Genomic DNA, 26839 nt, shown 5'->3' with positions numbered 1-26839 from the left:
AACAGCACGTAACCTCCGAAGCACTGCTCAGATCGATGTCTCAGCAGTTACCAAAACCTTCTATAATGATATCGCTCAACTAATTATTAACCAGAACTACTCATTAAGCTGCCCGCACTGGTCAAACTGCACGTTCCCATCGGGATCTCAGTAAGGACTTCCCCGTTTATTAGACAATGAACTCTGTGGACGCAGATACTACAGATGAGAGACCGTCTCTTCTTCCAGCTTAAATCCCTGAGCTCGGAAGAGGCGGCTTTGGAGACCCTTTGGTCTGCAGGCTGCGCTCTGGCTGACTCCCACCGCAGCAGGACCTTGGCCCCCGGGCACGGAACAGAGCTCTGGGCAGCCCGGCAGCCCCAGCTCCGTGGCCGGGTGGTGGCCAGCCCAAAACCATCCCTTAGCTCCTTTCACTGCTCCTAACACCCGCCAGCTGAGCGTGCCCGTGCTCCTTCCGCTGTAAGACAACCAGTAAATTAAAAAAAAAAACCAACAGTGAGGCAAAGGGGAATGAAAGGAGAAGGGGAAAGCAATGGGGAGAGGCGGCTGTTTTGCAGCCAAGAGTGAAATAGCGGGGTTTGTATTGCCGAAAATGAGTCAAACAGCAAAGTCTGACCACTGACAACACCACGGAGACAGGAAAGTTCTTTCCTTTTATTGACAGCATACAGACTTAACTAATATTTCATTGCAACACCCGGCCAATTAATGAGCTAGTGGCCATTGCTCCTCCATCCGCATTAGCTGTGAACGGGACACGCCAAGGCCAGCCGGGGGAAACCGCCCAGCGCCATCCCAGCAGCGCTGCCAGCAAACCGGGAGAGAGGTTTTATCACACGCAGACAAGGAGAGAAAAATCCTCAACTTTCAGCTACCAGTCAGATAAAAGCTAAAAGAACAAAACTCCTTCCAATCATTTAAATGATTTGGAGAAACAGAGCTCCAAAACAAATCTTGATAAAGAATTTAGAAGTTTTCCCAGTATTTTATGAGTATTACCAGTTTTTTGCCTTCCTGTGCACTAGTCTCTTCCCTTGAGTAAGGGAAGGGGACAGACAAAGAGCGTGTCAGAAACGCAAGCACAATAAATCTTGCTCTGGATTAAAGCAACGCTAGTTTCCTACTGTCCCTGTCTCAATTTTCCATGGGGATTAAAATTTTATACATGTATTTTCACACTAAGGGATGACATCAGAAACTGAAGCGATGAACATGGGCTTCATCCCTGTTCTGACTCACAGAAATAATTACAGCTGCTCTCAAATTGTAAAATAAAATAAAATAAAATAATAATCAAGTATGTATACAGGAACCCTTTTCAGGATGCTTTCCATCACCCCTTTAACAACATTTCATTTAATAAATTCTGAAAGTTGGCCGCAGCCCGAAGAGCTCTGGGACATCAAATGCTTCAGCCTTTGCATGATCCGCAGGGGTGACCGCAGGCACGTTACTCACAACTCTGAGCAGTTCGCAGGCAAAGGCGAAGCCCTCTCTGCGCACACGAGTGGCGCAGCGTTGCAGCGCAGGGGCTCCTGCCCGCGCTAAGCCAGGCTTCGGCCACCCAGGGCTTGCTGTGGCTCTGCCTTGCAGAGACCTGACCACGCTGCCTCACTGAAGGACATTCCCCGTCGCACCTCTGTGTCCCAAACCCTTAAATCCTGTGGGTCTCCGTGGGAACTCCAGCTCCTTCACCCCGACCCCCAGGCTCCCACGCCACGGGCCACGCTATGTTTTCTTCACGGATCAAACCCAACTTGCAGCGTGGCCAGAGCCACCGCCTGAACCTCTGTCCTAACAGCCAGTTATTTCAAGACTTTATCCTTAAAATGAAAACCCAAGTTCCACAAAAGAAAACCACGTGAAGACTTTGCAGCAGTTCCTCCTCTGAAGCCTTGCTGAGGACTGTGCCCTCTCAGGGAAAACTCAGCTCCTGTTCCCTACAGCGCAGAAGCAGACTTGGTCTTGCGTTGTAATCAAAGCTTCGACACATCACAAGCCACCTGGGCCACTGGTATGACAGGGAAAAGCTGTCAACAGAGCTATTCGAGACAGAGCTCTCGGTTCTGCCTGGCATCGCTCCCCCCGCGGTGCCTGCGCACCGAACCCGCGCACCTTCTTCCAGCTCTCCGTTCCCAGGCCGAGGCGTTAGTCCAGAGAAAAGAAACCTGCAACGCTTATGAAAATACTATTTTTCCTGGCACAGCATTTGATGAAGCCTGAAAATACCGCGTCAGGCGAGAGCAGCGGGCTGGATCAAAGCAGAGTCACCCTGACCCACCACCCTGCTCCCAGTGGGGCTGGGGACGGACACAGAGCCATCGTCCCCGACGGACGCCTCCGCGCTGCCAGCGGGAACACGAGCTCCTGTGCGCTTTCAGCCGGAAAATCCTGCCTGCTCAATCGCTCCTCTAAGCTTTCTTCTAATAACTCAGAATAATAATTAATATCATTAATTTATATTATTATATATAATTATATATTAGATAATATTATACCGTTACTATATATGCAATAATATTATTAATAATTAAGAATTAATCATCCTTATAATCATTCTTATAATATTATTGCATACACAATAATATTATTAATAATAATTAAGTATGAACCGTTCTTACCACCTTCTTGGTACTCTCTCTACCTCTTCATCTATTCCAAAAAGCCACTGCCATGTAGATCTACTACAGACGCGTAAAGCGAATTAAGGTACTTCCTTGGTTCTCTTCTTTCAAGCCATATTTTGCTTTTCGACTCCCGGGAGCAAAGACTTTCAAGTAACTGCTGAATTGAGACACAACCTCTCTTGCTTTAAAAGGCCAGCCTTGTGCCTGCATAATTAGGAATGCTTTTTACCTGTGATCATTACTTTGCCTCTATTGGCAACACCTGCCATGCGTGCACAGTTATTTGATGCAATGACACCCTTCTGCAGCTTTCTAAACTCAGTTTCAGCTCGCCTTGCTCTATTTGTGAACACGCAAGGAAGGGCAAGCACACCACGCCACCCCCTCGGCACGTTCACGCCACCCCCTCGGAATACTCACCTGCCTCCATTTGGTCGGGCATCACCTGAATTTTTCTTCCCAGGGATTGCCTCGGTTTTTCCTTCCCTGTCCGCTCGCTTTTTGAACGCGCACAACGCGGGCACGGCCCTCGGCAGCTTAGCTGTGTGCCCGATACAAACATTGCTCCGCTCGAGCCCGACGCTCAGCAGCTTTCTTTGCTGCCGTCTTGTCCTTGCTTTGGAAGAAAGCGTTCCCGCGTCACCCTCCCCATCCCACTCCACGTACAGGTAAGTTGTATTCCTCTCGGCTACCTTTCTTCCAGCCTGAAAAAGTCTAAAATCTATTAACTAATTCCACTTACAGAAGCTGTTCTGTGCTTTTGCTCTCCCTTGTCACCCTCCTCTGATAACACTGAGGTTTCACAAGGCCTTTTTAGAGAAGACGAGGGCGGATCTCCCTAGTTTTTAGGGGGATTATGTTCATCATATTCCCATTTCACACCAGTGTAACTCCTCTGTTTTCAGGAGAAAAATTACTCATCACAGCCCACCCTAAGCTGCCGGTGCAGACTGTAAGACTTAGTGCTCCACAGATACTTCCCTAAACAGGTTTTTAATCGCTTGAACATGATGCTGAGACAACTTAAGCGTTTACTGGTTTAGTGGCTCTGGTGGAACAACTCATCTGACAGCTCGCCGCATGTTAATGCCCCTTACCGAGTTTTAGAACTGCATAATACTGACTGAGTTGACTAATACACGGCTTAAAAAAAAAAAAAAAAGAGACATACACGCACACACAGACCTCCTAAGCCACCGACTTGTGTCTGCGGGTTGGTTTGGTTTTCTTTTTCACTAGTATAATTATTTTACTTGCATGTGGGAACTTTTTTTCTGAACGCACCATATTTAAACTGCGCATCTCCTAATCTAGAGACCGGTATATTGATTTTAACTGCGGGCGCACACACACATGTGCATGGTGAGAAAGTGGAAAATAAAAATAAATTTCTCATTTCTTAAACTTCCCCCGCTCCAACCCTCTTTTCTTTAAGCAGCCGTCCTCCGTCACAGGCGCGCGCAGCTCGGCAGAAGAAGTCACGGAACAGGTGGCTGTCGCTGCAGCGACGTGGCAGCGGGGAGCAGAACCGCGCCAACAGCCCTCCCTGGGGCCGGCACTTTGGGATCGGCTTCAGCCCCACCGACAGCGTTGCAGAGACCCGTCAGCTCCACTCACTGCAACAACCCACAGGAGCCACGGTTACAGCAGCACCAACACTATCCCGCTGCCAAGCCGTAAAACTCCCAAATACCCAGATGAAGGTCTTCACTATTCTATAGAAAACAACTTTAATTTTGCTCTGGTGGGACCCCCCAAGAGCACACACGCACTGAAGCAACCCGCGGTGGCTCTCCTCCCCCGGCAGAAGCTGCTCCACCAGCAACCTGGCCGTTCCCAAGGGCCGTCAGCTCCACGGAGACTATTTTATTCGATCGAGACACACTAAGATGCAAGCAAGAGCCCAACATACACAAAAGAGTAATTCCTGTACCACCTTGAGGCAGGATAGCTCTTAAACTTGGAAGAGAGAAGAGTGCAGCCCTAGGAATCTCAGGATGAATTCAGAGGATCGCTCAAAACCGCTGCCAGGCACAGGCAGAAAACCTGCTCAGAACCTTGGGGTTGTCTTTAATTTCTGTGCTTCGCCCCAGCCCCCAGCAATGAACTGGTGGTGGTGAACGCCGTCACCACGTCTTAGCAACAGATGGGACGCAGGAATTTCTAGCAACTTGAATTCCCAGGCTTGCCAGTAAGAGAGACAAGAACAAAATGCCAAAATTATCTAAATCTCCTGCTTTTAGAGAAATGGAACGAGGACAAAAAAAGCCAGACTGGTGTATATAAAGTTTCAGGATCGCTAGCATCCTTTTTGTGGAATTCCTGTAAGCAAACAGAGGAAACGTGGCGTAGCTGTAACGGGTGTAAAGCCGATCTGCAGCTCACTGAAGGGCGAAGGTGGGAGTCCAGGGCTGGAGGTCTGTCTGATCTGCTTTGAGAGGTACCCATCAGAGAGAACGTGACTCTGGTTTGCAGTCAGTAACTTACCCGAGTCTCCTTTACCCTAATTTTTCCACCATTAGCTGTTCTTTGAAAATGACTGTGAATGAATGGACATGAAATGGAGTGGCAAAAAAAATCCCCGGACAACACTGATGCTATTAAATAACTCCATTAAGTTGGGTATTATAGTAGAGATTAAATTTAAATAGGCTGCAGACTAGTGTATGCCAGAAAATCCATCAATTAGGGGGAGGCTGGCTGCAGAGAATCAAATTTAAAGGTTACGGTACACAATAAGCAGCCCAAGGCAATAATATGATGCTGTACTAGCAAGCCTCAGCTAAAGTACTATATACAATTTTTGAGTAATAAATTAAAAAAAAAAAAAAAAAGGATGAGCTGGATAGAGTCCGTTTGACAACAATAAGAGGTTCTGCAGAACGCTAAAAGACACTAAAAGGTTGTGACAAGCAGGCCTGCTTTCTTTCCAAACATCGGATGCATACAACGACTATCGTATTCTCTTACAAATAGCTCCTCATCTTAAACTTTTTTCCCATGGCTAGAGAGGACAGAAGTGGAAACAAAGCTTAGGCTGACACCAGGAAAAATCCATACAGAGATATATATATTATTGTATATGCATATTCTATCCTTATGATTAAATACACTACCTGCTAAACCAGGAGAAAGGGGAGAGAGGGGACAGTACACGGGTCATCCCGAGCCGCTGTCAGGGATGGGGACGGTTTCGGTCCACGCGCCACGCAGGAAGCTGAGCGGGATGATTTTCTGGAGGTCCCTCCCAACTCTGTGTCCTTGATTCCGCTAACACTAGAAACCAAACTCTTTTCTGGATCAGTGCTGTTTCATACTTAATTCACACTCCTATGAGCATATTCAGGTTCCGAGAGACCTGGCAAGTTAAGTGACGTGTTGGCTAGTAAGGAGTTTACTGAGGCATGTGGCTAAAACCAGAGTTAATTTTCATTAGTGATTTAAGTCAAAATTCAAGTGACTGCCACAGAAAAGAAAGGCTGAAATATCCCCTTCTCTACTTGCACTGAAATCTGTCCTTCCTTGATTCTAAAAAAGTTAAAATCTTCCTTAGCTACCCCAGCTGGGACACAAAATGTGCCTTCAATTTTGTTCAACGTCTGTGTTGGTTTTATCCGCTGAAGATCTCTCGCCTGCCTCGGGAGGCGGCAGGAAAGGACCATATGCCTTCTCTTCACAGAACAAAATGTATTTGTCCCCAGTGAAGTCTGAAGATACAAATGGTATTTATTGGGCAGAACATACAATTTTTATGGTGTGACCTCATGCTTTTTTAAACTTCTGGTTTTCCTCAGAAGACGCGCAGTTTCAGCTGTCCTCCATGAGCCACCAGCAAAGAGCCTGGACGTACCTGGGCCAGATGTTCACCCCATAAAAGAGAGACTGCAGGAACTACTAGTGCTTCAAGGAAGGTGTCTCCTGCATCAACACTGATGAGAAGAGCTGCCAAATGAAGACTTTTGCAGTGCAGGAGTTGTTTTCCACAGTTGCAGCATTATCACCTGTGCTACGAGAGCTTTCCACTCACACTCGGAAGATCTCAGTTCTCAGAACTTCTCCTTTCTTTATGCCCAACAAGTAAAGAGCCACCCACAGACTCTAAACATCAAGTTACCTCACTATTCCCAAGAGAAGGAGGGAATATTGATCCCTGCTGAGATTTCTTTTGCCCCTGCTCGTATTTTTCAGTACTTTCTCTTCCTTGGCTCCTCTCTGGCATTCCCACTCCCAGGTCCTGTGGCTCAGGACATGGAGACGTTCCAGGGTACCGACACCTTGATGGAGGGAGGGACCCTCCTGAGGCAGGGGGTGCCATCAGGCAGCTCTCGCCGTGTGATGGTTTTCCTCCTCTAAGTTCTGAGCTCTCTTCTAACGCCTGTTCCTATTTCCTAGAGTTGCTTCTGCCCCTAATCTGTATTGTCAGCAATGCAGCACAGACCCCGCGGAGCAGGAAACGCTCAGCTAATAAATCCAGACACAGCTCAAAACTGGCCAGATCTGGGCAGTAATCCACGAAGAGTTAAATCTTGAAATACTGCCAGTTGTTAAAATTAAAGCTGTCTTCAAGTCACGTCTGGAATGCCATCACTTTTAAAAAAAAAAAAAAAAAAAAAAAAAAAAAAAAGTATCTACCCACGGGACAGCCAGATGTACCAACAGACTCTCCAGGGCTGGCAGATGATCCAGTGGCTCTCACGTGCGCAAGATGCTCCACCAAAGGGACAGACTCTTTAGAAGAAAGGGCACATTTTAGGGGCTCACCCAACCCAGGAACGCCCCCTCCTCCCGCTTCTGTATAGCACGTATAATATCTCTGAGAGGGCCAAAGCTTATTACCTCTTCTGCAATGACAGCTTTCAGCAGTCAGCAAATAGCATTTAATTTCCAACGTGAAATATTCAACTCAAACAAAAGCTGCTAATACAGCACCTGCAAAATTTTTCCCAGCTGGACCTCTGAAATCCCTCGCTGCTCTGGCTGTACTTCCAATATTTCTCTTAACACCAGGAGCAGAAGCCAAGGCAAACTCACAGCTCACCATCCGCTCCTGATCCCTAGAGCCGCTGTTACGTGCCTGCAGTCGTGCTGCAAACAGCCGCACCGAAACCAAGAGGGGATTCTAACGAAGCCACAATTTTTTCTCTCACCTCGTCTGGGAGGATGTCACATTTTCACAGCTAAGCAGCAAAACGTACCGGTTTGTGCAACGATCGATGTCCCTTCCACCCACCCCTAAAAACGAGCAAGAAGAGACTTAGGAACTTGCTGTGTCCCCTGTTCATGAGCTGAAATCAGCGAAGGGAGTAATCAATCTAGCTGGACACAGTATCTGTCTCTTCAGAGATCTTTCGCAATTAAAGCAGAGGATGACTTTGATGTCTGTATCAAAACTAAGAATCAGGTAATTATACGACAGGGGTACACAGGCATTAGGAATGCTTGGTGTGATACCACGCAGCCTACAACACACAAACCTATTCTGAAGGTACTAAATACATCTAGTGCCCCAGGCAGCTCCAGCTCGTTTCTCTATTCCCCGCGGCGCGGAGGAGGAGGGCAGAGCCAGCGAGGATGCTGCTGCACGGAGCCTGACTTGGCTGCGCAGCCCTGGCCCCCCCAGCCCCGCGGAGACGGCTGTCTCGGGAACCGCCAGCTTCCAAGAGCCAGCGACTACAACAGCTTTGTACCACACCCAACGTCAAGAAGGCCCAGGAGATGCATGAAAGGGCTCTCCCTCGGATTTGGGCAGGTCCCAGGGCTAGTCCAGACAGCCCCAGACACTCACTGCTCTCTGTTGGTCTCGAGAAACCCCTGACCGCGGCGTTGGCGGAGCCTCCGACCATCCAGCCACACAACGCTGCGGCCGCTCACGCCCCGCGCTGCCATTGCCAGCACTCGGAAATCCCTTCTCGTCCACAAAGTTATTTTCTTTGTTTGTTGCTTTAAAATGTCAGCCATTACCACAATAACTCTGAGGCACTGAGGGGGGGGAAGTTTAACTTGCAAGGATGACTGTACGCAGAGTATCTTCTGTCTTGCTTGGCAAGCATCGCGCCTTAGAGCCCATGAAACAGGGGAAACGGAATGATTTGTGCAACAGAAGCAAATAATACAGCATAGAGAACAAGGAACAAGCACAGAAAAGCAGCACAACCGCATCTTAAGTAATCCACAAGCGTTAAGTGGCAATCTGTAAAGCAGAAAATGATGGTCAACGTGAAATAACGCACATGGGGAAAATGCAGCCCTAGCGATACCTACACAACCACAGGCTTCACACAGAAGAGACATTAAAATCACTGGCAATATTTCTATTAAAACGTCCATTTAGTATGTTGTGGAGAAGAGAAAGACAACGTTGACTACTGTATACGGAAGGAAGAATGAACAGGACCATCACATTAGCACTACACAAATCCACGCTGCTCCCACAACTTGTGTTCTGCAGTGAATTCCTGTATTTTTGTCTGAAAAAAGATACAGGAGAAACAGAATAATATGGGAAAGACAACATGGGTGATGAGAGATAACAAAATGATAAAAGATAATAGAAGAAAAGAGAAATAGAAGATTAGGATTCTTCAGCAAGGGGAACAGATCCTACAGAGAGAAATACGACAGAATAAAACCACACATTGTGAAGGAAGTGTGCATAATCACTCTCTGTTCGCTTCTCCATAAACCAGGAGCTAGGGCACCACATCAAAACCTTTAAAACCTCTGCTGGCAATTCAAACGGAGTAAGCAGGTTTTTTCCCTGCACAGAGCGTGTTAAACTGTGGGATCTGTACCAGAGGATGGTCTGGAAGGGGTTAAAGCCAGACCACCCAAAGTCAGGGAGGAAGCTCCACCACGGACTATGAACTCACCTCTGCTCCCTCCCCGCTGGAGGGAAGGATGCCAAACTGAAGGAAAGCGAGCACTGTGTTCTTTCACTAGTTTCCTTATACTTCCCGAAACATCGCTACCACTGTCAGCACCGTGAAGCAAACGCCATTCTGAGCAATGGGCCCACTACTCGAGTAAAGGGAGCACAACCTACGATGTCTTTTGGAGCTACGTTTTATCCTACATCTCTCATCTCTATGTATCTTCCATGCATTAAGCATCATTTCATGAGGAATCACTTTTTTCTAAGCTTAATATTAATTAGCATAAAAAGAGACTGCAATTAAAACAGCCTGCGTCCATCCCGTGACCCACACAGAGCTGGAAAGGGAACCATTTCCTGTTCATGGCCCAAAATAATTATTTCTGCAAGCGATAAAGGTAGTTGCATATTCATTTCCAATAAATCCCCTGCCCCCCACAGGCTGCTCTGCTCCCTTCTTTCTGCAGCTGCCCTTCCTGCCGCTGCTCCCCACAGTTCAAAGCAAGATGTAGATGCGCAGAAGCCTCACCGGTGTTTGGAAGAGAGACGGGTCCAATAGGACCAGGACTGTGCCCTCCTCCACCAAAACCGCTGCAGGGAGGGTGGGCACGGGCTGCACCAGAGGCACCGAGAACATCTCCGCTCAAAAGGCTTGAGGTTTTCTACCGAGACATCCCACTGCAGCCATCACCCGTGCACACCACAAGCTCTGAGTGCCAGAGCCGAGCTACCAACGTTGTACCCTGAGGGAGAACCTTGCTCTGGGAAATGCCAAACGACCAAGTATCCCAGTGGCTCACAAACCTCAAGACTCAACCTGGCAACCGAAAACCCATTCCTTCAAGATGTTAAGCTGGGAGACAGAGCTGAGCACCAGAATCTGCTAGAGATGAGCCACGTTGTCAATCCCGGTATTCTTCCTTCGTATCGAAGCTTTAATTGAGAACTGCAATTCATTAGTAAGAGCTAAAATACACAGTCTTTTCAAGACGATAAAGGCGTTTATTTAGATGCCAGTAGTCCAAACCGATCCTCCAAATAAATTTACTCATCTCAGAGGAGCGCAGGTCTTGTTTGGTAAAGGTATTCAGCATCCTGTTTTCCCTAAAAACTTCCATTAAAAAAAAATATCGTTTCTCTTTTATTGTATTTTACATGTTGTCAGTTCTTTGCAGTAACTGCTGATAAACACTGCTCATCAAGGGATTCACCAGAATACCAGAAAAGCATATTCCCTTACCTCTACAGATATCTGTACCACTCTACAAACCCTTTTTAGGTCTACTTTTTAAAAAAGGAGAACAATCCTCTCGATCCCATACGTGAGCCGCAACCACAGCCTGTTCCTTCAGGCTGCTGAAGAGAGCGAGGTACCTTCCCTCCTGCCTACCTCCTTAGGAGATCCTAACCAGCTGCAGCTTTTATACAAACATGGAACACCCTGCTTGGCTAAACTGCAGATCGTTTCATCTTTTATCATGAAAAAAAAAAAAAATACACTTAAAAAAAAAAAAAAGAGCCACATGCTGCTGTCTCAATTCATGTCAAAGCCAGAGTGCTTTTTGCAGAGCGACAGGCAGCATCTGCGAGCGGAACACTGCGGTGCCAGGCCAGAAGACACTCTCCAGAAGACTCTAAAAGGCTGTCTGGTAAGAATGATGTTTCTCCTTGCCCCAGAATTAAGACGAATGCAAGAACATTGGCGCAGCACTAAGCCCACGCTCACAGGCCTGGCTGATGGAGGCAAACATATCGGCCTCTTGACATAAAGCAAGGATCTCTGCGCAGCAGAGCATTATCGAAACGTCAGTAACAGAGTAAAAACCGACAACTAACCCAAGAATGTTGGAGGAACACAAAGGAAAAACCTCGTTCATATTTAATAAGTAACTCTGGAGACGTTGCCCCCACAGCTGTGCAGCTGGCCCTGAGCTCGGCTTTGAAGGACAGACACGATGCTCCACAGGGGGCTGAACAGGGGCCAAAGGAAACAGAGCACTCGGGGAAGAAAACAGAGCGAGCCTCACCACATTGAGCTCTCAGACTCGGGAACTGGCTTTCTGCAAGTTATCTGTGCAAAACATATTTTTTTGGCAGCCCAACTACAGCCAGAACAGAACAGGGCACTCCGACGTGCGTTTCCCAGGGACTGCACAACCCAACGCGCTGCCGACGGAGTACAGCTCCTTTCCGTGCCGAGACGCTCACAGCATCGCCCGGGCACAGGCACGGGCCCAAAGCCACTCAGCAACCTACCGCCCGCCGCTTTCGCAACGGGAAGTTGCACAATTCCCAGGAAAGCTCCTAAACAAACTGCACTTCACCTTTCCAAAACATACGCACTTGAGCTACGAGTAGCCCAAAGAATATGCAGTCTGCTCAACTTCTCCCGCTCAACAGCGAGTGGAGCTCATTGCACTTATTCCTCTCAAACTCCTTCTGGCAACAGCTCGTTTCTCCAGCCTCATCTGGGAGGCCATCCTTCACCACCACAGTTCATCGACTTGTTAGGTGCAGGCTCACAAAAGCCTTGACACAATCTCTTCTTAGAATCCAGAGTTCATTATTCTTTTGGGGAGCTTTTGCTCGAGAACTCTTCTGGCCATCTCATCTCAGAGAGAAATTCATAATTAAACTGGCACAAGCAAAGTGAAGTTTATTACTATAATCACAACCAAACCTACTGTCTGTCAAACCATGGCTTTTTATGGAAATTAACATCAATGTTGTATACTCCAGGTAAGAGCAAGTAAACTTATTTGTTTGTTTGGGTTGGGTTATTTTGTTTTTAAATGCAGCTCAGCTCACAGCAGTCTCCAGGTCCTTCCCCTGTGCATCTTAAAGCAAGAAGTAAGAAGTGACATACCACTGATGGCACTCAGCACTTTGGTCCCATTTCTGTAAGGCGATTTCCATCTCTTCTTTCCCTGCAAATAAGCAGTCAGAGAGAAGAAATTCAGACGCTTTCTCTCCTTACTTCCTTCTTTAAGGCTGTGCCATAATAGAATGGCACAAAGAGTTACATATTTCTTAGTTTTACAATATAATTTCATACTCTCGCAGTGATATGGAACATGAAAGACCACTCAAAGACATGATGCAGATTTTAAGCGGAGTAGCACCGTGTGGCAGTACAGCCATCTGCAATGAGAACATCCTCCCCACCGTGCAAAGAAAAGGCAATGAGAGTCTTCCATGGTTTTGTTCCGATTAATTTCACAGCCTCAGACCTAGGACTCGTCCTGCTTCCCCCTCTCTCCAAGAGCCTGCAGCCTCAAAAAGCTGAAGGAGGAGGAGGAAAGCGGGGTTTGTAACTCTGAGGCGTGGTCTCAGCTTTGAGCGCCCCACTTCCCTTGCCGTGAACGCACAGCTCCTTACCGTCAGACGCGTACGATCTCTTCTCATCTGTGTCTTCCGTGATTTCGCTCATATCACTGTGTGCCCGGGCCAGGCGCCAAAGAAAGTCTTTCTGATCCGCGTACTGCAGGAAAACGTGAGTGTTATATGTCAAGACCCATTCTGCCATCGGCAAAGAGTACGAGACAGAAAAATCAAGTCAGGGCACAGACCAGAAGTCACACAGACATTTTTTGAAACATTGAAAGGCCTCAAGTCTACAAGAACAGAAGCAGAACCACAAAAGAGCAAACTGGATGGCCAAATTTATAATTAAGCTTGTAACGCTACACTACCAGCACAGGTCTAATTGTTGTCACCTTCTAACAAGGAACCCTTCCACTTCAAAGGCCATAGTGAGGTCAGTTCTTCAGTCTCCGCTAACCTCAAACCACTGGGCGGGGGGCGGAAATATCACCCTAAACCTCACCACTTCATTAAAATTCACAAATTGAATTTTACTTTTTTCACGCTTCAGTCTGCATTCAAAAGAAGTTTCACATCCTGCTGCTGCCTTAAACCCAGGGCAGTACGGTAGGTGCGCTGCTAAATCTGAAGTGGGTATGTTCTGACAAACTCAAACTTACTTAAAAAAAGGAGAAAATTAAAACACAGCCACCTAACAGTCTGGTTTCTTTTGTGACAGCACTGTAAATAAAAGGAAGTGGGAGAATCACCAGGAAGAAGCATGCAAGAGAATTTCAAAAGTCAACAGGTCTCTCATTTCTCTCTGGTGGGAAGGAAAAAACCCCAATCTACTTGAAATTAGAACTGATCAAGTTATCTGTTATTTTTTTCCTTCTATTCCACTTGGACATACAGGAGCCAAAAAGGAAAAGGCTGGTAACCCGAGACCTTTTCTTTACTGGCTTCGCAGCACGTAGGCAGCCGCTATCGGGGCGGGCAGTGCCCCTGCAGCAGGCACAGGCACGGCCACACCAGGTGACAACAGCCACAGCAGGACACCTTTTGGTGCTGGCTGCACCCGCTGCCTGTGGCCGGGGGTACACAGTACTGTCTGCGACAGCCGGAGTGAAACTCACCGCCCCTCGCTGTGTCCCCATGCCTCCGGGGCAGCGCCAGCGCTCACTGACTCAGGGGATCGATTCCTGTCGCCCACAGGACATAAATACACACAGTCTTTAAGGTGTCAAAACACCTATAAACCGTCCAGGCGTTTAATCTCGTTAACTAACCCACACGTAAGTGTTGCCTACCCCTTCTGTTTGAATATGCCACTTATCTGTTTCATGAACCACCACACGCGTGCACTGGGCAGCCCTTGAAAAGACCGTTTCCCAAATGTAGACGGAGCCATTGCACACGCAACTACTCAAAACGTTTGCTGAGCTCACTGCACACACGCAGTACTGTTATTTCACTCGTGTACCGCGTGTTCACTCGGAGAAAGCAATAGCAGGATGAGACAGAGCTCCAAGGGTGCGACTGGGAACTGGCTGCTGCCGTGGCCCCAACAATTTTGGCCCTGAGCCCTCTCCCAAGCAAGGGGCCGCTGGAAGCTGGCCTGGTGGTGGTGCAGGACCTGGAGCCCGCTAAGACACGCAATTTCCTCTTTCCCAGCTATTTAGCCGAAAACACAGATCACTGCTGGAAAATATAAAAAAGCGACCTTTACCGCCAGTTTATTATTGAGCAGCAGCTGGAACCCCTCTCTCTTCTCCTGCTCATCTCCGCTGTGCAAGCGGTCAGCCTGCTGCAGGAGCTGACCCAGTCCCTCCTCCAGCGAGGAATCTAACATTAAATGCGTTTCATCCTCGTTGACGAGATCCAGGGAATCCCGCCGCACAGGTCTCACTGTTTCACAGCTCACTTCATCTTCCCCTTCTTCGCTCTCTCTTTCGGACTCCCGGTCGTAATCAGACTCAGCGTTGGCTGTGCTGTACCTTTGAGGAAAAACAACAACAACCACGCACAATTCGTTTGAGGAGATGCTGTGCAGCCTCTGACAGCTTTATACATACGGTACAGGAAAAACAACTCTTCCCAACAGTGGAAGAGGAGTATCTTAGTTCAACACTGTACAATCCGAGTGTCTCAAACACCACACCGATCGTTATTTCTCATGTAACCCACACAACCTCAAAAAGCTGATGAAGACCCCCCAGGCGTTAAGCAGAGCTCAGTCACAGGTGTCCACATCTCACCTGCGCACCGTGACAGCATCTCTCAGGCATGAAAACTTCAGCGTAAGATAATGAAAGAACTAAGAACAGAGCCAGGGCCATTCAGTTCAATGTATGGATTATAAAAGAGAATTTCAACAAAAAAACCCAACGCGCTCATCCATGTGGAAAATATAACCTGAGGTTTTTAGCCTTTTCCAGGAAATTTCAGACACAATAGCTGTTCTGGCAGTATCTAGTACCTCCGTCACCTTGTCTGAGCGCTAAATGCAGAACAGCTTGTTCACACCGACATGTGGAAAGGTGCAAAACAGTAGGAGAGCGATCAAAACTATTTCACATGAGCGAGAAGTCCAGCAGGGAGACGGCAGCTGAGCCACAGAAAACCACCGTATGCACAAAACCCCAGGCAATGCTTAGCTGCTGAATTAGTCAAATGAACCAGGAAAAAGCTTAGATCAAAGTTTCTGAAGATGGCTAAAATTAAGCTCCCCCAAATCATATACAGACATCTAAGCTGGAAATTATAAGCAGCGTTATATATTGACTGATACCATTGCAGTGAGGTGTCTGCTTACAGACTTAACTTCTTTTTAAAGAAGACTCTCCATCTGTCCCCCTCACATTTGCCCGCAAGCTCTTAGCTGAAGAATAAGCGCAAGACAGCCAGTAATTTTGAAATGTGCACTTTTATATTAGGATTTTTTTGGTTTATCTGAATAGAAAGCTCTCTTCCTAGAGCAACCTACGTCACGTCCCATAAACGCTTAATTCTAGGGGACATTTGTAATTGTTACCCAATTAAACTGTGCCCAAGCCAACTTTACCAGTTCTGCAGAATGAAAAGTCACTGCAGTCTGGGGGCGCTGCCTTTTGTCCCGGCTGAATTCCTTGCCCGAGGGAGAGCCTGTTGCTCTGCGGGTGAAGCGGCCCTTGGCTGGAGACAAAGATACGGGACCAAAGTCCATATCTGGAGAAGGCAGTTGCAGGCATTCGGCCACACGTAGATAACCAGAGACATTTGGCTATCGAAGCCTCAGTTTTCTGAGAGCCATCAATAATGCTCAAGCGCTTCCCTCTCTGGCAGAGGGCAAACAAATACCCTCAACCCACAGCCTCCCACTCTCAGCCATATATTTAGCAATGCCCCACTTTCTACTGAAACACTTTAAACCAAGAAATAACGGAAAAGTCAGCCTTATCACTGCAAAGGCAGGAAAGCAAGCGCTACAAGACGACGTGCTGGATATTATGTAGGCAGCACTAAATTAATGGAGAATGTAACAACACGGTGCTAGGTCACACCAGCATGGCTGTTTCAGATTAAAAGCTTCATTTCCTGATATTTTCTTAAGATTAATGATATTATATGTTCTCTAGAGTACCTCATTTTCAGTACGTACACACAAACTCCTCAAACTCTCTTATTTCCCATCCTAGCCTCCTATGCAGGCACAGTTGGGGGCTACGCAGCTGTGGCGTTGTCTCACTGCACGGTTTTACTGGCAGCTGCACGGATTTCAGTACTTCAGCTGAAAAACGCTTTCCACACTGAAGGCTCCTGGAAGACAATCTGGTCTCTAGAAGCAGCCAGCGATGGATGGCTCCTATATGTTTTTTTCCCTCCACCACAAAAATGTGTTTTCTCCAAGACAGCTCACACAAGGCGCTGCCCCAGTTTAAAAAGATACGTAATACCGCATATAACTTCATAAACTCGGGGTTTTCGGAAAGATTAAGGGATTTAGATGTTATCAGTCTGTTTTCTCGAGTTTACGATGATGGAAAGTTCTTAAAAGCTTTAGTATGTTGAGGCCTGGGGCTAGCACACATCCTGATGGAAAATGAAAACATATTATCTGGAATGAACCAGCACAAGGAAAGGGGAGGCAAAGAAGCCAAAAAGACGAAGGCAGTGCCAAGGCAATATAGAGAAATGAAGCAGCCCGAGACCTCTGGGCTCCTGAAAGCTCGTGACGCTTTTTGTGAATTGTATATGAAATTGGAGAAGATGCTTATGTCCAGGCGGTTTACAAAATAAAGCTGAAACGTGAGTTCTTCTTTCTGACTTTCATTAAAAGAACACAATTGCCAGAACTGAATACACAGCTGAAGTTTATCTGCTGAGAATAGTCTCATTCTTCCTCCCAGTGGCTGCTAAAAAGCTTAAACAGTCTCTTCCAAAATATACATTTCCTACCCTGATTTTCTACTAGAAAATTTTAATATTTACATCTCTAAAAGACAACATTGCATATTAAAGACAGCTGGTCCTGACCAGAAGAATATTATACCTATTTGTACAGCATGAATACCAGAGTGAGAAATTATGTACTATTCAAATTCTTATTTAGATCAGGTGAGAGCTGCTTACCCACTAATTACCCACACTGGTCTTAAACCTAATTACAGATTTTAAATAAAATGTAAGAACTCCTCCAACCATCACTAGGTTCCCACTAAAGTAAGAAGGTTTTGCAGTAAAATATATCCCTGCTCCGCAGTTCACTTGAGGTCCCCTAAGGAGGATGCCTTCCCTGAACCTTTCAACTGCTGTCAGCCTCTGTCGCGACTTAATGACACCTAGGGCTGGTATCTGCTGGCAAGGACCATCCTTTTCAGCACGCTTTATAAAATACATCGGCACCCTGATGCCATCTGTTATTATCTAGACAGCGAGTTTTTGTCTTCAGAACCACCTATATAGTTTTAAAATGTGTTATGCGGCCCCGTTACCTATTACAGCGTCGTGAACCACCTACTCCCTAACTTTGCTTTCATACAAACACCGACTCTAGAGGAACGAAGCAGTTCTATAACCTGAACGAGATCACATCAGCTCTTTCCTGGTTCACCAATTCCAGCTGCTAAAGACAAAATACTAAAGAGACGTGGGTTTATGGCAGTCACGAAGGCTGCTTTCCTGCAGAGCTGTGTCCTTTGTTCTAGGAGGCTGCCACAGTAACGGCTGCTTTGTCCCCCGATGACAAACCCGTGCCACCCAGTGTCACTTTGCACCAGCTGCCACTAAACAGCACTTCCTCCCCAAACCCTGCCTGCCTGCTCTCAGTGCTACCATCAGCTTCTCTGTAAATTACATTTCATTTCAACTCCCCTGGGAAGACATATACAGCCAGCGCCGCATGCTTTAGAACACATGTACGCACATACCTCAAAAGCTATAAATTCCTCTGATTAAGGCACAGAAGAGAAGTGTTTCGCCAGCAGTCCCATCCATGTTTGCAGTACACCTCTTGTTATCTATCCGACAATACTTGCATCTATATCGTAACTTTTACTGATGCCCGTAAGTACACAGTGCTTTTCACCTGTTTCTAAACGGACTTCAGCAACACAACTGACCAGTGTAACACACTGAGAAAAATCCGTAAGAAACACCCTAGCCAATGACATTTTAGTTAACTGGAATATATTTTTAACTTTCTCAAGTTTTCCAGCCATTCTAAAACACATTATTGTACGGAAATTTTATTTATAAACTCTTCACTCAAGTTCCAGGCTGGACTTCTACTTCCCTTCTTCCTGCAAGCTTCCCTCATCAAATTATTGCTTAAAAAAACCCTCAAAAGTTAATTTTTTTTTTTCTTTCCCCCCTTTTATAAAAGTTGGAATTGTTGCACTTCTCTCAATCTGGGCCTGGCAGTAGTAGACTTACTGTAATAAAAGCAAATAAAAACAGGATGACAGACACCTAGTGGGGAAAAAATTTCCTTCCTTTATGTTATAAACTGCTCAGATGTAACTGGGCACCGAAGCCTGTAAAAGCTGCATTTACGCTGGTGCTCTGCTCACCCTCCTTCACTTTCTCCATCGTCCGTGTTGGCTGCTCCTGAGCTGGCTGTGAAATAAATTGAACTGGAGCCTGTGGAATCACTTCTTTCTCTAGGAAACGGGAACCGCCTCCGGCGAGTTACTTTCTGGGTTTCTTCCAGATGGGACCTTTGAGGAAAGCAGAGAGAGAAACAAATTAACATTTGGTAGAGGCACGGCTGCTGTTTCAGCTCCCTTCTCCTCTCTAGCAGATTCTCTCCAATTCACTTTACGTCCAAAGAATTCACAAGGTGACTTACTCTTGCTTATACAGACATCCCGCTGCCATACACCAAACATCCCCCTCTACAGTTAAAGCAAGTCTGACCACAGACCTAGTCCCCATGCAATCCGTATATGCAATCCACGCACAAAGGGGTAATCTTCCTCTGATTTCCTCCATGAACAACGACAAAGGAATCCTGAAACACCTTACAGAATATAGGACCTTTTATTCTGTATCAAGTTGCCCACAGCTGCCAGCAGAGATAAAATAGCCGTAGCAAGAGACAAATGTTTACAGAACAAATAACCTTCCCAGTCTAGAATTTGAAGCAAGTGCCAGTACTTAATATTCCAGAAGAAAAAAAAACAACCCTGGCTAAACACACAATTTGTTTTGCATTAATCTCACTGGAGGTCAAGACGTAATGCCAGTGGAAACTGCAGAGACATTTTTCCCACTTTTGGACTTTAAATTTAACATACGCGATCCTGGCTGTTTTACCACGCTACGGAGTAAATATGTGAAACAGCAGAAAAAGACAGAAGGGGGCAGGGTCGATACCTGACTTCGCCAACGATTTCTGCAGCTAAGTGCTGCAAGGTGCTCCGTAGCTCCTCCACTTCCCTCCTGAGCTCCGAGATGTTCCTCAGCACGAAGTCCAGGCGCTCCAGCACATCCACCTGCTCCTCCTGCGGCAGGAGAGCTGTGTACATGGCCCCATCTCCCGCCTCTACAGGAACCAGCGCTCTGGGCACGACTTAAAGGAAAACAAGAGGAGGAAAGGCTCATTAGATCCGTATGGGAAAGGATTTCACATGGGAAATTTTAGTACAATTTTTTTTTTTTTCCAGAAGATGGAGGATATGAGGCTTGGTCTCAAGTATTGCCGCCTGACCCAGCCTGAGGTTTTGGGTTCTTCAGCTGGTTTACTGCTCCCTCCTCTGACACCAGCATCTAGCCACACTTAACGGACTCACAATAGCAATTAGGGGTAAACAAAGCTCTTTTATATAAGAGCTCTTACATAAAACTTCTATAAAAATCCCTTTGTAAATTTATTTTTTAAAAGAGCAAAATCCACAGAGCATATCACAAAGAGTACTGCAGATGAAGTTTGGTGGGGTTTTTTTTAAGTCCTTAGTGCGAATTAGTTTAATTCCTATTCTCCGCACTTCTGTGTTAACATCACACTGAAAAACTACACTGTGCTTTTCTCCTGACTCGCAATCAGCCCAGGAGAGCATCAGCCAGGAAAGCAACCAGCTTACAAGACAACACGAGATAATGAATAAGGACAACGGAAGCTAATTTTGGCCAAAAAAGACCTATTCTTAAAAACAAACAAAAACCAACAAAACAGAAACCCCAAACCCCCTGTACTCTTATTCAAGGAAAAAAACACCCCACAGAAACTCAAAGAGGAGACATCAGACTTTAAATAGCAATTTCGTCACCAAAATGGGTCATTGCCTTCTATACCAAATATCTAGAACCTTTACCAGTCTGCCTGATCCTTAAATCTTCTTGCAGACATAGCACGATCGACCAGCACGTAAGAACAGATCTACATCTGTGGATTTAAAATGTTTTCTTGAAAGCTCATAAATACTATAAACAAATATACTACCAGTTAAGTCAATTATTTAAGAAGGAACACTGTTTTTACATTAACAACAGAAGTGAATCACTCTCAAAAAAGCAGCCAGATTTGCAGAAAAGAAGGGCTTATCTGCCAGAGTACCCTGCTTTAATGCATCTAAACTCAGACATAAAAATCTACATTCTCTTAAACAAAGAAGTACTGTAATCTTTTCCCTGCTCTTCTTTTGCTTCTCAGAAGTAACGCTGTTTGCTCAGGAAAGGGCTGTACAGAATCTCAGTGGGTTGTTTTGGAGCGCTTGCCCTGCTCCAGCAGCATTTGTCACCACACCAGCAGCTGCCGACCCTCCTGTCCTCCCCAGTTCGGCTGTTTCAGGGTGAAGTCCCGTGAAACTGGATGAACCGATTCCTTCCGAGATATATGCTGAGCAGCCAGGGGCAGACATTTGCTGCAGCAACAGTTACCAGCCTGTCAAAGCCACTTACCAAAGTCAGAAGGGTGTTTCTGCTCTGCTGTCACTGCCACGGTGCCTGTGTGGTACACGCCACCTGTGGTGCGGCACAAGAGATTAAGGTACAAGTATCTAAAACCTGGTTCTGCACCATGACGTATTAAAACACTATTCACAAACTACTCCCACCCCAAGGCAGCAGCAAAGACAAAGCTTCAGACACCCCACTAAAGATAGTCAAGTAAAAGCTCTTCCCTATAAGTAATTTTATTTTTAAACCTACTCTACTAACTATACACGTTACTAAAGGGAAACCCCTGGCACTCGTCCTTGCGCAGCTCTCTGTGCTGCTGGGCTCATTGTAATACCTGAGCCATCATGGAATGGTTTGGGTGGGAAGGGACCTTAGAGATCATCCAGTGCCACCCCCTGCCCTGGGCAGGGACACCTCCCACCAGCCCAGGTTGCTCCAAGCCCCGTCCAACCTGGCCTTGAACCCCTCCAGGGATGGGGCAGCCACAGCTTCTCTGGGCAACCTGGGCCAGGGGCTCACCACCCTCACAGCCAACAATTTCTGCCTCACATCTCATCCAAATCTCCCCTCTTGCAGTGTAAAACCCTTCCCCCTCGTCCCATGGCTCCCCTCCCTGATCCAGAGTCCCTCCCCAGCTTTCCTGGAGCCCCTTGAGGGCCTGGAAGGGGCTGGAAGGTCTCCCCGGAGCCTTCTCTTCTCCAGGCTGAACTCCCCCAGCTCTCTCAGCCTGTCCCCACAGCAGGGCGGTTCCATTGGCAGAGACAGAGGCGGTGCGGTTTCTCTCCGCACAGGTTTGGGGAAAGAAAGGCCGGCTCGGGGTTCTCAAGCGGCGCTTTTCAGAGTTCAGCGTTTCAACCCCCGCCCCGGGCGTCCCCCGCTGGGGGACGGGGAAGGGGACAGGGAACGGGGGGAAGGACAGGCCAGGGCCCCGCCGCGCCCCCCGCCCCGGCCCCGCCGCACCCCCCTACCTTGGCTCCGCTGCCCCGCGGCCTCCGCCTGCCGCCCGCCGACCCGCCGCCTCCGCCGCCGCAGCCAGAGCAGGCCCAGCCCGGCGCCGGCCGCCGCGCCCAGTCCCAGCCCCAACGCCATGGCCGCCACCAGCCCCAGCCGGCCGGGCCCGGGCCGCGCCGCCGCCATGGCCGCCCCCTGCCGCCGCCGCGGCGCGCGGGAGTGACGCGCGGGGAGAGCCGCCCAATGGCGGGGCGCCGCGTCATCAGCGAGCGACGGAGAACCGCGCCCGGCGCCCTGGGAGATCGGCGGGGCCGCCAGAGCGACGCCGGCACCTGCAGCTAATTGCACCTGCAGCTAATTGCACCTGCAGCTAATTGCACCTGCAGCTAATTACACCTGCAGCTAATTACACCTGCAGCTAATTGCACCTGCAGCTATTGCACCTGCAGCTAATTATACTTCAACCTGCAGCTAATTACACCTGCATCTAATTACAGTGGCATATGCACCTACACCTGCACCTATATCTGCACCTGCACCTATACCTGTACCTACACCTGTACCTGCACCTAATTGCACCTAACCCTGCACCTAAAGCTGCACCTATGCCTGCTCTTGCACCTACACCTAATTACACCTATGCCTGCACCTAATTAGGCCTGCATCTAGACCTAATTAGACCTGCACCTACCCCCAATTACACCTGTACCTGCACCCACACCTACCCCCCACTACCCCGGTCCCCCCCGTACCCCCGCACGCTGGCTGGTGCTGCGCCACGGCCTCCCTCACCGCTGTCCCTGTGTCCCCGGGGACACGCCGCAGCCCCCAACACCACGGCCCAGGGGTCACGGCAGGGCTGGTGGCACTGGGAGAACCCCCCCGATGGCCGCTGTCCCTGCGGCCACTGTCCCCCAGCGCCTGTCCCCATCCTCCCCGAGGGAGGGGTGACAGCCCGGACATGGCTGCGGTGACGAACCGGCGGGGAGTGGGCTGAATCGTAGAATCACAGACTGGTTTGGGTGGGAAGGGACCTTAGAGATCATCCAGTGCCACCCCCTGCCCTGGGCAGGGACACCTCCCACCAGCCCGGGTTGCTCCAAGCCCCGTCCAACCTGGCCTTGAACCCCTCCAGGGATGGGGCAGCCACAGCTTCTCTGGGCAACCTGGGCCAGGGGCTCACCACCCTCACAGCCAAGAATTTCTTCCTCACATCTCATCTCAGTCTCCCCTCTCTCAGTGTAAAACCCTTCCCCCTCGTCCCGTGGCTCCCCTCCCTGATCCAGAGTCCCTCCCCAGCTTTCCTGGAGCCCCTTGAGGGCCTGGAAGGGGCTGGAAGGTCTCCCCGGAGCCTTCTCTTCTCCAGGCTGAACCCCCCCAGCTCTCTCAGCCTGTCCCCACAGCAGAGGGGCTCCAGCCCTCCCAGCATCTCCGGGGCCTCCTCTGGCCCTGCTCCAACAGCTCCGTGTCCTTCTGCTGTTGGTGCCCCAGCGCTGGAGGCAGCACTGCAGGGGGGTCTCCCAGAGCGGAGCAGAGGGGCAGAATCCCCCCCTCGCCCTGCTGGCCACAATCCTCGGTGTGGCGAGGCCGTACAGCTCCACGGCCGCGGGCAGGATATTAAAGATGGTATCTGAGGCCCCGTGCCCAGCCCCGGCGCTGCTTCCCCACTGGCCTTAATGAAAGTAATAAAACCAATGGTTTTGGGAAGAAATAATTTCCGGAAGGAGCAGGTGCTTCGCTCACTCCCTTTAACCCTTTTACATCAGCTGAAGACAGCCGCACGCTGGTGGGTGGGTGGGTCGGTCCCAAATCTGCCAAACATCCGATTTGATGTTCCATTTTTATCTTTTTGCCCCCAAACATGCCATCCCTGCAAACAAATCCCCAAATTGTGCTGGCGTCGCTGCTGTTGTTGTTCTTGTCATTAAACCATTGTGCTGGGGGGGGGGGGGATGGGACAGGACGGGTCGGGGCAGCGGCCGCGGGGAGCTCCCGTCCCGCTCTGAACCCCCCCGCGCCCCGCAGACGCCCCGTCAAACCCACCCTGGGAGCGGGGGGGGCTCTGGGCAGAACAAACACGCACGTAGACTGATTGAAGATATTGTCTTTCCTCTAAATGCCTTCCTTTTCCTAGAATAACGCCGCGACGCGGGTTCACAAGGGCCCGTTTGGCACCGCAGGTCGCCCGTGCTGGGGAGATGCTGGGACCGGCCACGCGCGGCCGCACCTCTGACGCCCCGACCAAAACCCCTCCAGCAGCAAAAAGGCAGTCGCGGAATTGTTCTGCCTTCAGCTGCGTGGGGAAAATCTTTATTTCTCCCAGGTGGCATCAAAACGGGCTACAAAAATCACTTCTTCCTCACAGAAATGAGTCCACGACTTTGTCCCCCAGGGTCAGATCCCCCTTTGGGGTCTGGATTTCTCCCTTCTGCAGTAGATGCAGGCAGCGTGTGGGGCAGTTACAGCTCTGGTGAGATCCCCCCAGCCTGCCGTCTGTAAGAAATCTCTTCTGCCAGGATCCCTGAACCTAGAAACATCTTTTTCTGGAGCAGCCAAAGGAAAACTGGTGACTCCTTTAAGCCCCTCTGCAGCCTGTTCATTACTAGCTAAACAGACGGATTAATCGTACTCTTGTATTAGTGTGTGCCGAGCACGGAGCGTCTCAGCGGCAGCCTCAGACAAGGAGCAAAACCCTTTAATCAGCTTCACGAGCAGCCTCTTGGGGGTTTCTCCTTGCACCCGGACACAGCCACCAGCAGTTTGCTCGTCTTCCCCCGCGCGATCCGCCTTCGAGAGGCAAACCCACCCCAAGCCTGTCCTAAGGCGCTGCCTGCCAGCAGCTCATTTTCTGGGCAGGACATTTATAATTGGGCGCTGCAGAACGAAGAAGGTGTTATACAGAAAAAGCCGCTGCTGTGGGAAGGGGAAAACCAAAGCTCTTCATGTGCCACTTGCCTCTCGTAAGGGTGGGCGACGGGGTGATGATTTCTGGCAGAGCCAAATAACCTTTTGCTTGTCTTTTATCTGAAGTATTGGCAGAGTTTCCAAGCCGGCGGCTGCCACTGGCCCCACGGCCGCCGAGGGCTGTAAGCAGAGCGGTCGGAGCCAGTGCCAAAGGGGAGTAACTGGCTTTGGGATGATGAATGGTACGGCTGAGACAGATCGCACCGTACTGTGCAGCTCACCCTCACGCCGCCGCAGGGCTGAGCGCTCAGGCTGGCTCCCAGGTTTCAGGAAATTCAATACTGAAATGCGGTCTGCGGGCTCTGTTTTCATTTTCCTCTCTTATTTCCCCCCTAGCCCCCAAGAAAGGGTGCATGAGCCAGACCGGGTGGCGAGGGCGAGAGCTGGGCAGGCTGCCACGCCGCGAGAACCCGGGATACCTTTTTCTTTACTTTTCACGTCTGCCGCGTTTCACATCCGTGCTGTTTTCTGGGGCCGGCGGGACGGTAGCGGCAGGAGCTCGCAGCGAGACCGCCCGGGTGAGCTCCAACAGGGTCGTGGATTTTGGGACTCCTGTCGGCACCAAACGCAGCCCAGGGGAAAGGCGCAGGGGGCAGCGTTTCCTTCTCATTCAGCGGGCAGCAGAGGCAACGACGTGTTAATCTGTCGCACTGGAAGCCAAACGCGGGTTTGCATTGGGAAATAAGCAACGAGTAAGCATTGGGGCTGTTCTGGCAGCGGGGATGTTGGGAAGACCCTCGTCAGGATGGAAATGATCTAAATGAGCTGAAGTTCAACCCATGGGGTGAAGTACCCCACATACAGCTCCACATGAATATCTCGGGGTATTTGGGGCGCATCTTAGGAAGATGATACCATCGACCCTCTGTTGGTTATTTTCTTTCATCATGCCAAACCCAACAAACATGTTAATAATAATGGTTACCGAGGCTTGGCTTTGTCAAAGTGTTTTCCATTAGCCTGGTGAGCAGCAATGTTAATTTTCTCCCTGGCTCCCTGTTGGAGTTAATCAGTAACTCGGGGCAGCGCAGAGAAACCGGCCCCGGGTCAGGCAGGAGGGACGCGGCACAGCGCGGCCCCGGCTCTGCCCCGCGGGAACCTCCTTCTGCTTTCTCCTGCAGACATTTATTTCTGAAGATTATTGGCAAAATTAGGACTTGATTACAGGTTGTTAATAGTTTCTGGTGAGACACATGGAGATGTGCAAGTTTTGAGGCTAGGGAGCTATTAGTTGCTATATATGAAAATATTGCTCGCTTTATATATAGTTTTCAAACTGCCAGGGGGGTGTTGAGGGGGAATTACTCCATCAGCACGCGTAGAGGAAGCACCTCTGTCTGTCCGGGTCACAGAAAACGAGCTGCTTCTCAAATTTTGAAGGGATTTAACACCCCGTGTTTCCAGATCAAAGCTCAACAGCCCATAGAAAAAGGACATTTTTTCCCCAATATGCTGGTTATGGCAAACACGCTGCTTCAGGGGAACGTTTGGGAAGGGCCCCAGGGCGGTACCTGGGATGCTCCGCAGGGCCCAGAGCTCCCCACCTGCCTGGCTCTGGTCCGTCATCTCCCGGTCCTCATTTCCCTGCCCGTCACTTCCTGGTCCTTTACTTCCCTGTCGTTCACTTCCTGGTCCTTCGTCTCCCTGTCCATCATTTCCCTGTTCCCTGTCTCCTGACCCTTCATCTCCCTGTCTGCCATCTCCCTGTCCATCACCACCTCCTTGTTCATTGCCTCACCGTCCA

At 49.0% G+C, this 26839-nt stretch overlaps 1 protein-coding gene across 2 annotated transcripts in view; it reads right to left on the bottom strand.

Annotated features, from left to right (window-relative positions):
* RMDN3 (regulator of microtubule dynamics 3) overlaps positions 1–22293 on the bottom strand; it is a 35658-nt gene extending 13365 nt beyond the window's left edge. For both annotated transcript variants that reach the window (XM_054198485.1, XM_054198486.1), the window contains exons 1-7: positions 22149–22293; positions 21181–21243; positions 19657–19852; positions 18852–18998; positions 14531–14798; positions 12877–12979; positions 12365–12425 (exon numbers count right to left, since the gene is read on the bottom strand). In XM_054198485.1, coding sequence (XP_054054460.1) covers positions 12365–12425; positions 12877–12979; positions 14531–14798; positions 18852–18998; positions 19657–19852; positions 21181–21243; positions 22149–22269 — 959 coding nt within the window. In that variant the 5' untranslated portion in view covers positions 22270–22293. The remainder of the gene's footprint in view (positions 1–12364; positions 12426–12876; positions 12980–14530; positions 14799–18851; positions 18999–19656; positions 19853–21180; positions 21244–22148) is intronic.
* Positions 22294–26839: the final 4546 nt, after the last annotated feature.

Source organism: Rissa tridactyla, chromosome 4 (assembly GCF_028500815.1).
Source record: "Rissa tridactyla isolate bRisTri1 chromosome 4, bRisTri1.patW.cur.20221130, whole genome shotgun sequence".
In the NCBI taxonomy this organism is placed as follows: Eukaryota; Metazoa; Chordata; class Aves; order Charadriiformes; family Laridae; genus Rissa; species Rissa tridactyla.
Note: the sequence above shows the minus strand (reverse complement) of the source record. Positions and strands in the feature narration are given on the sequence as shown.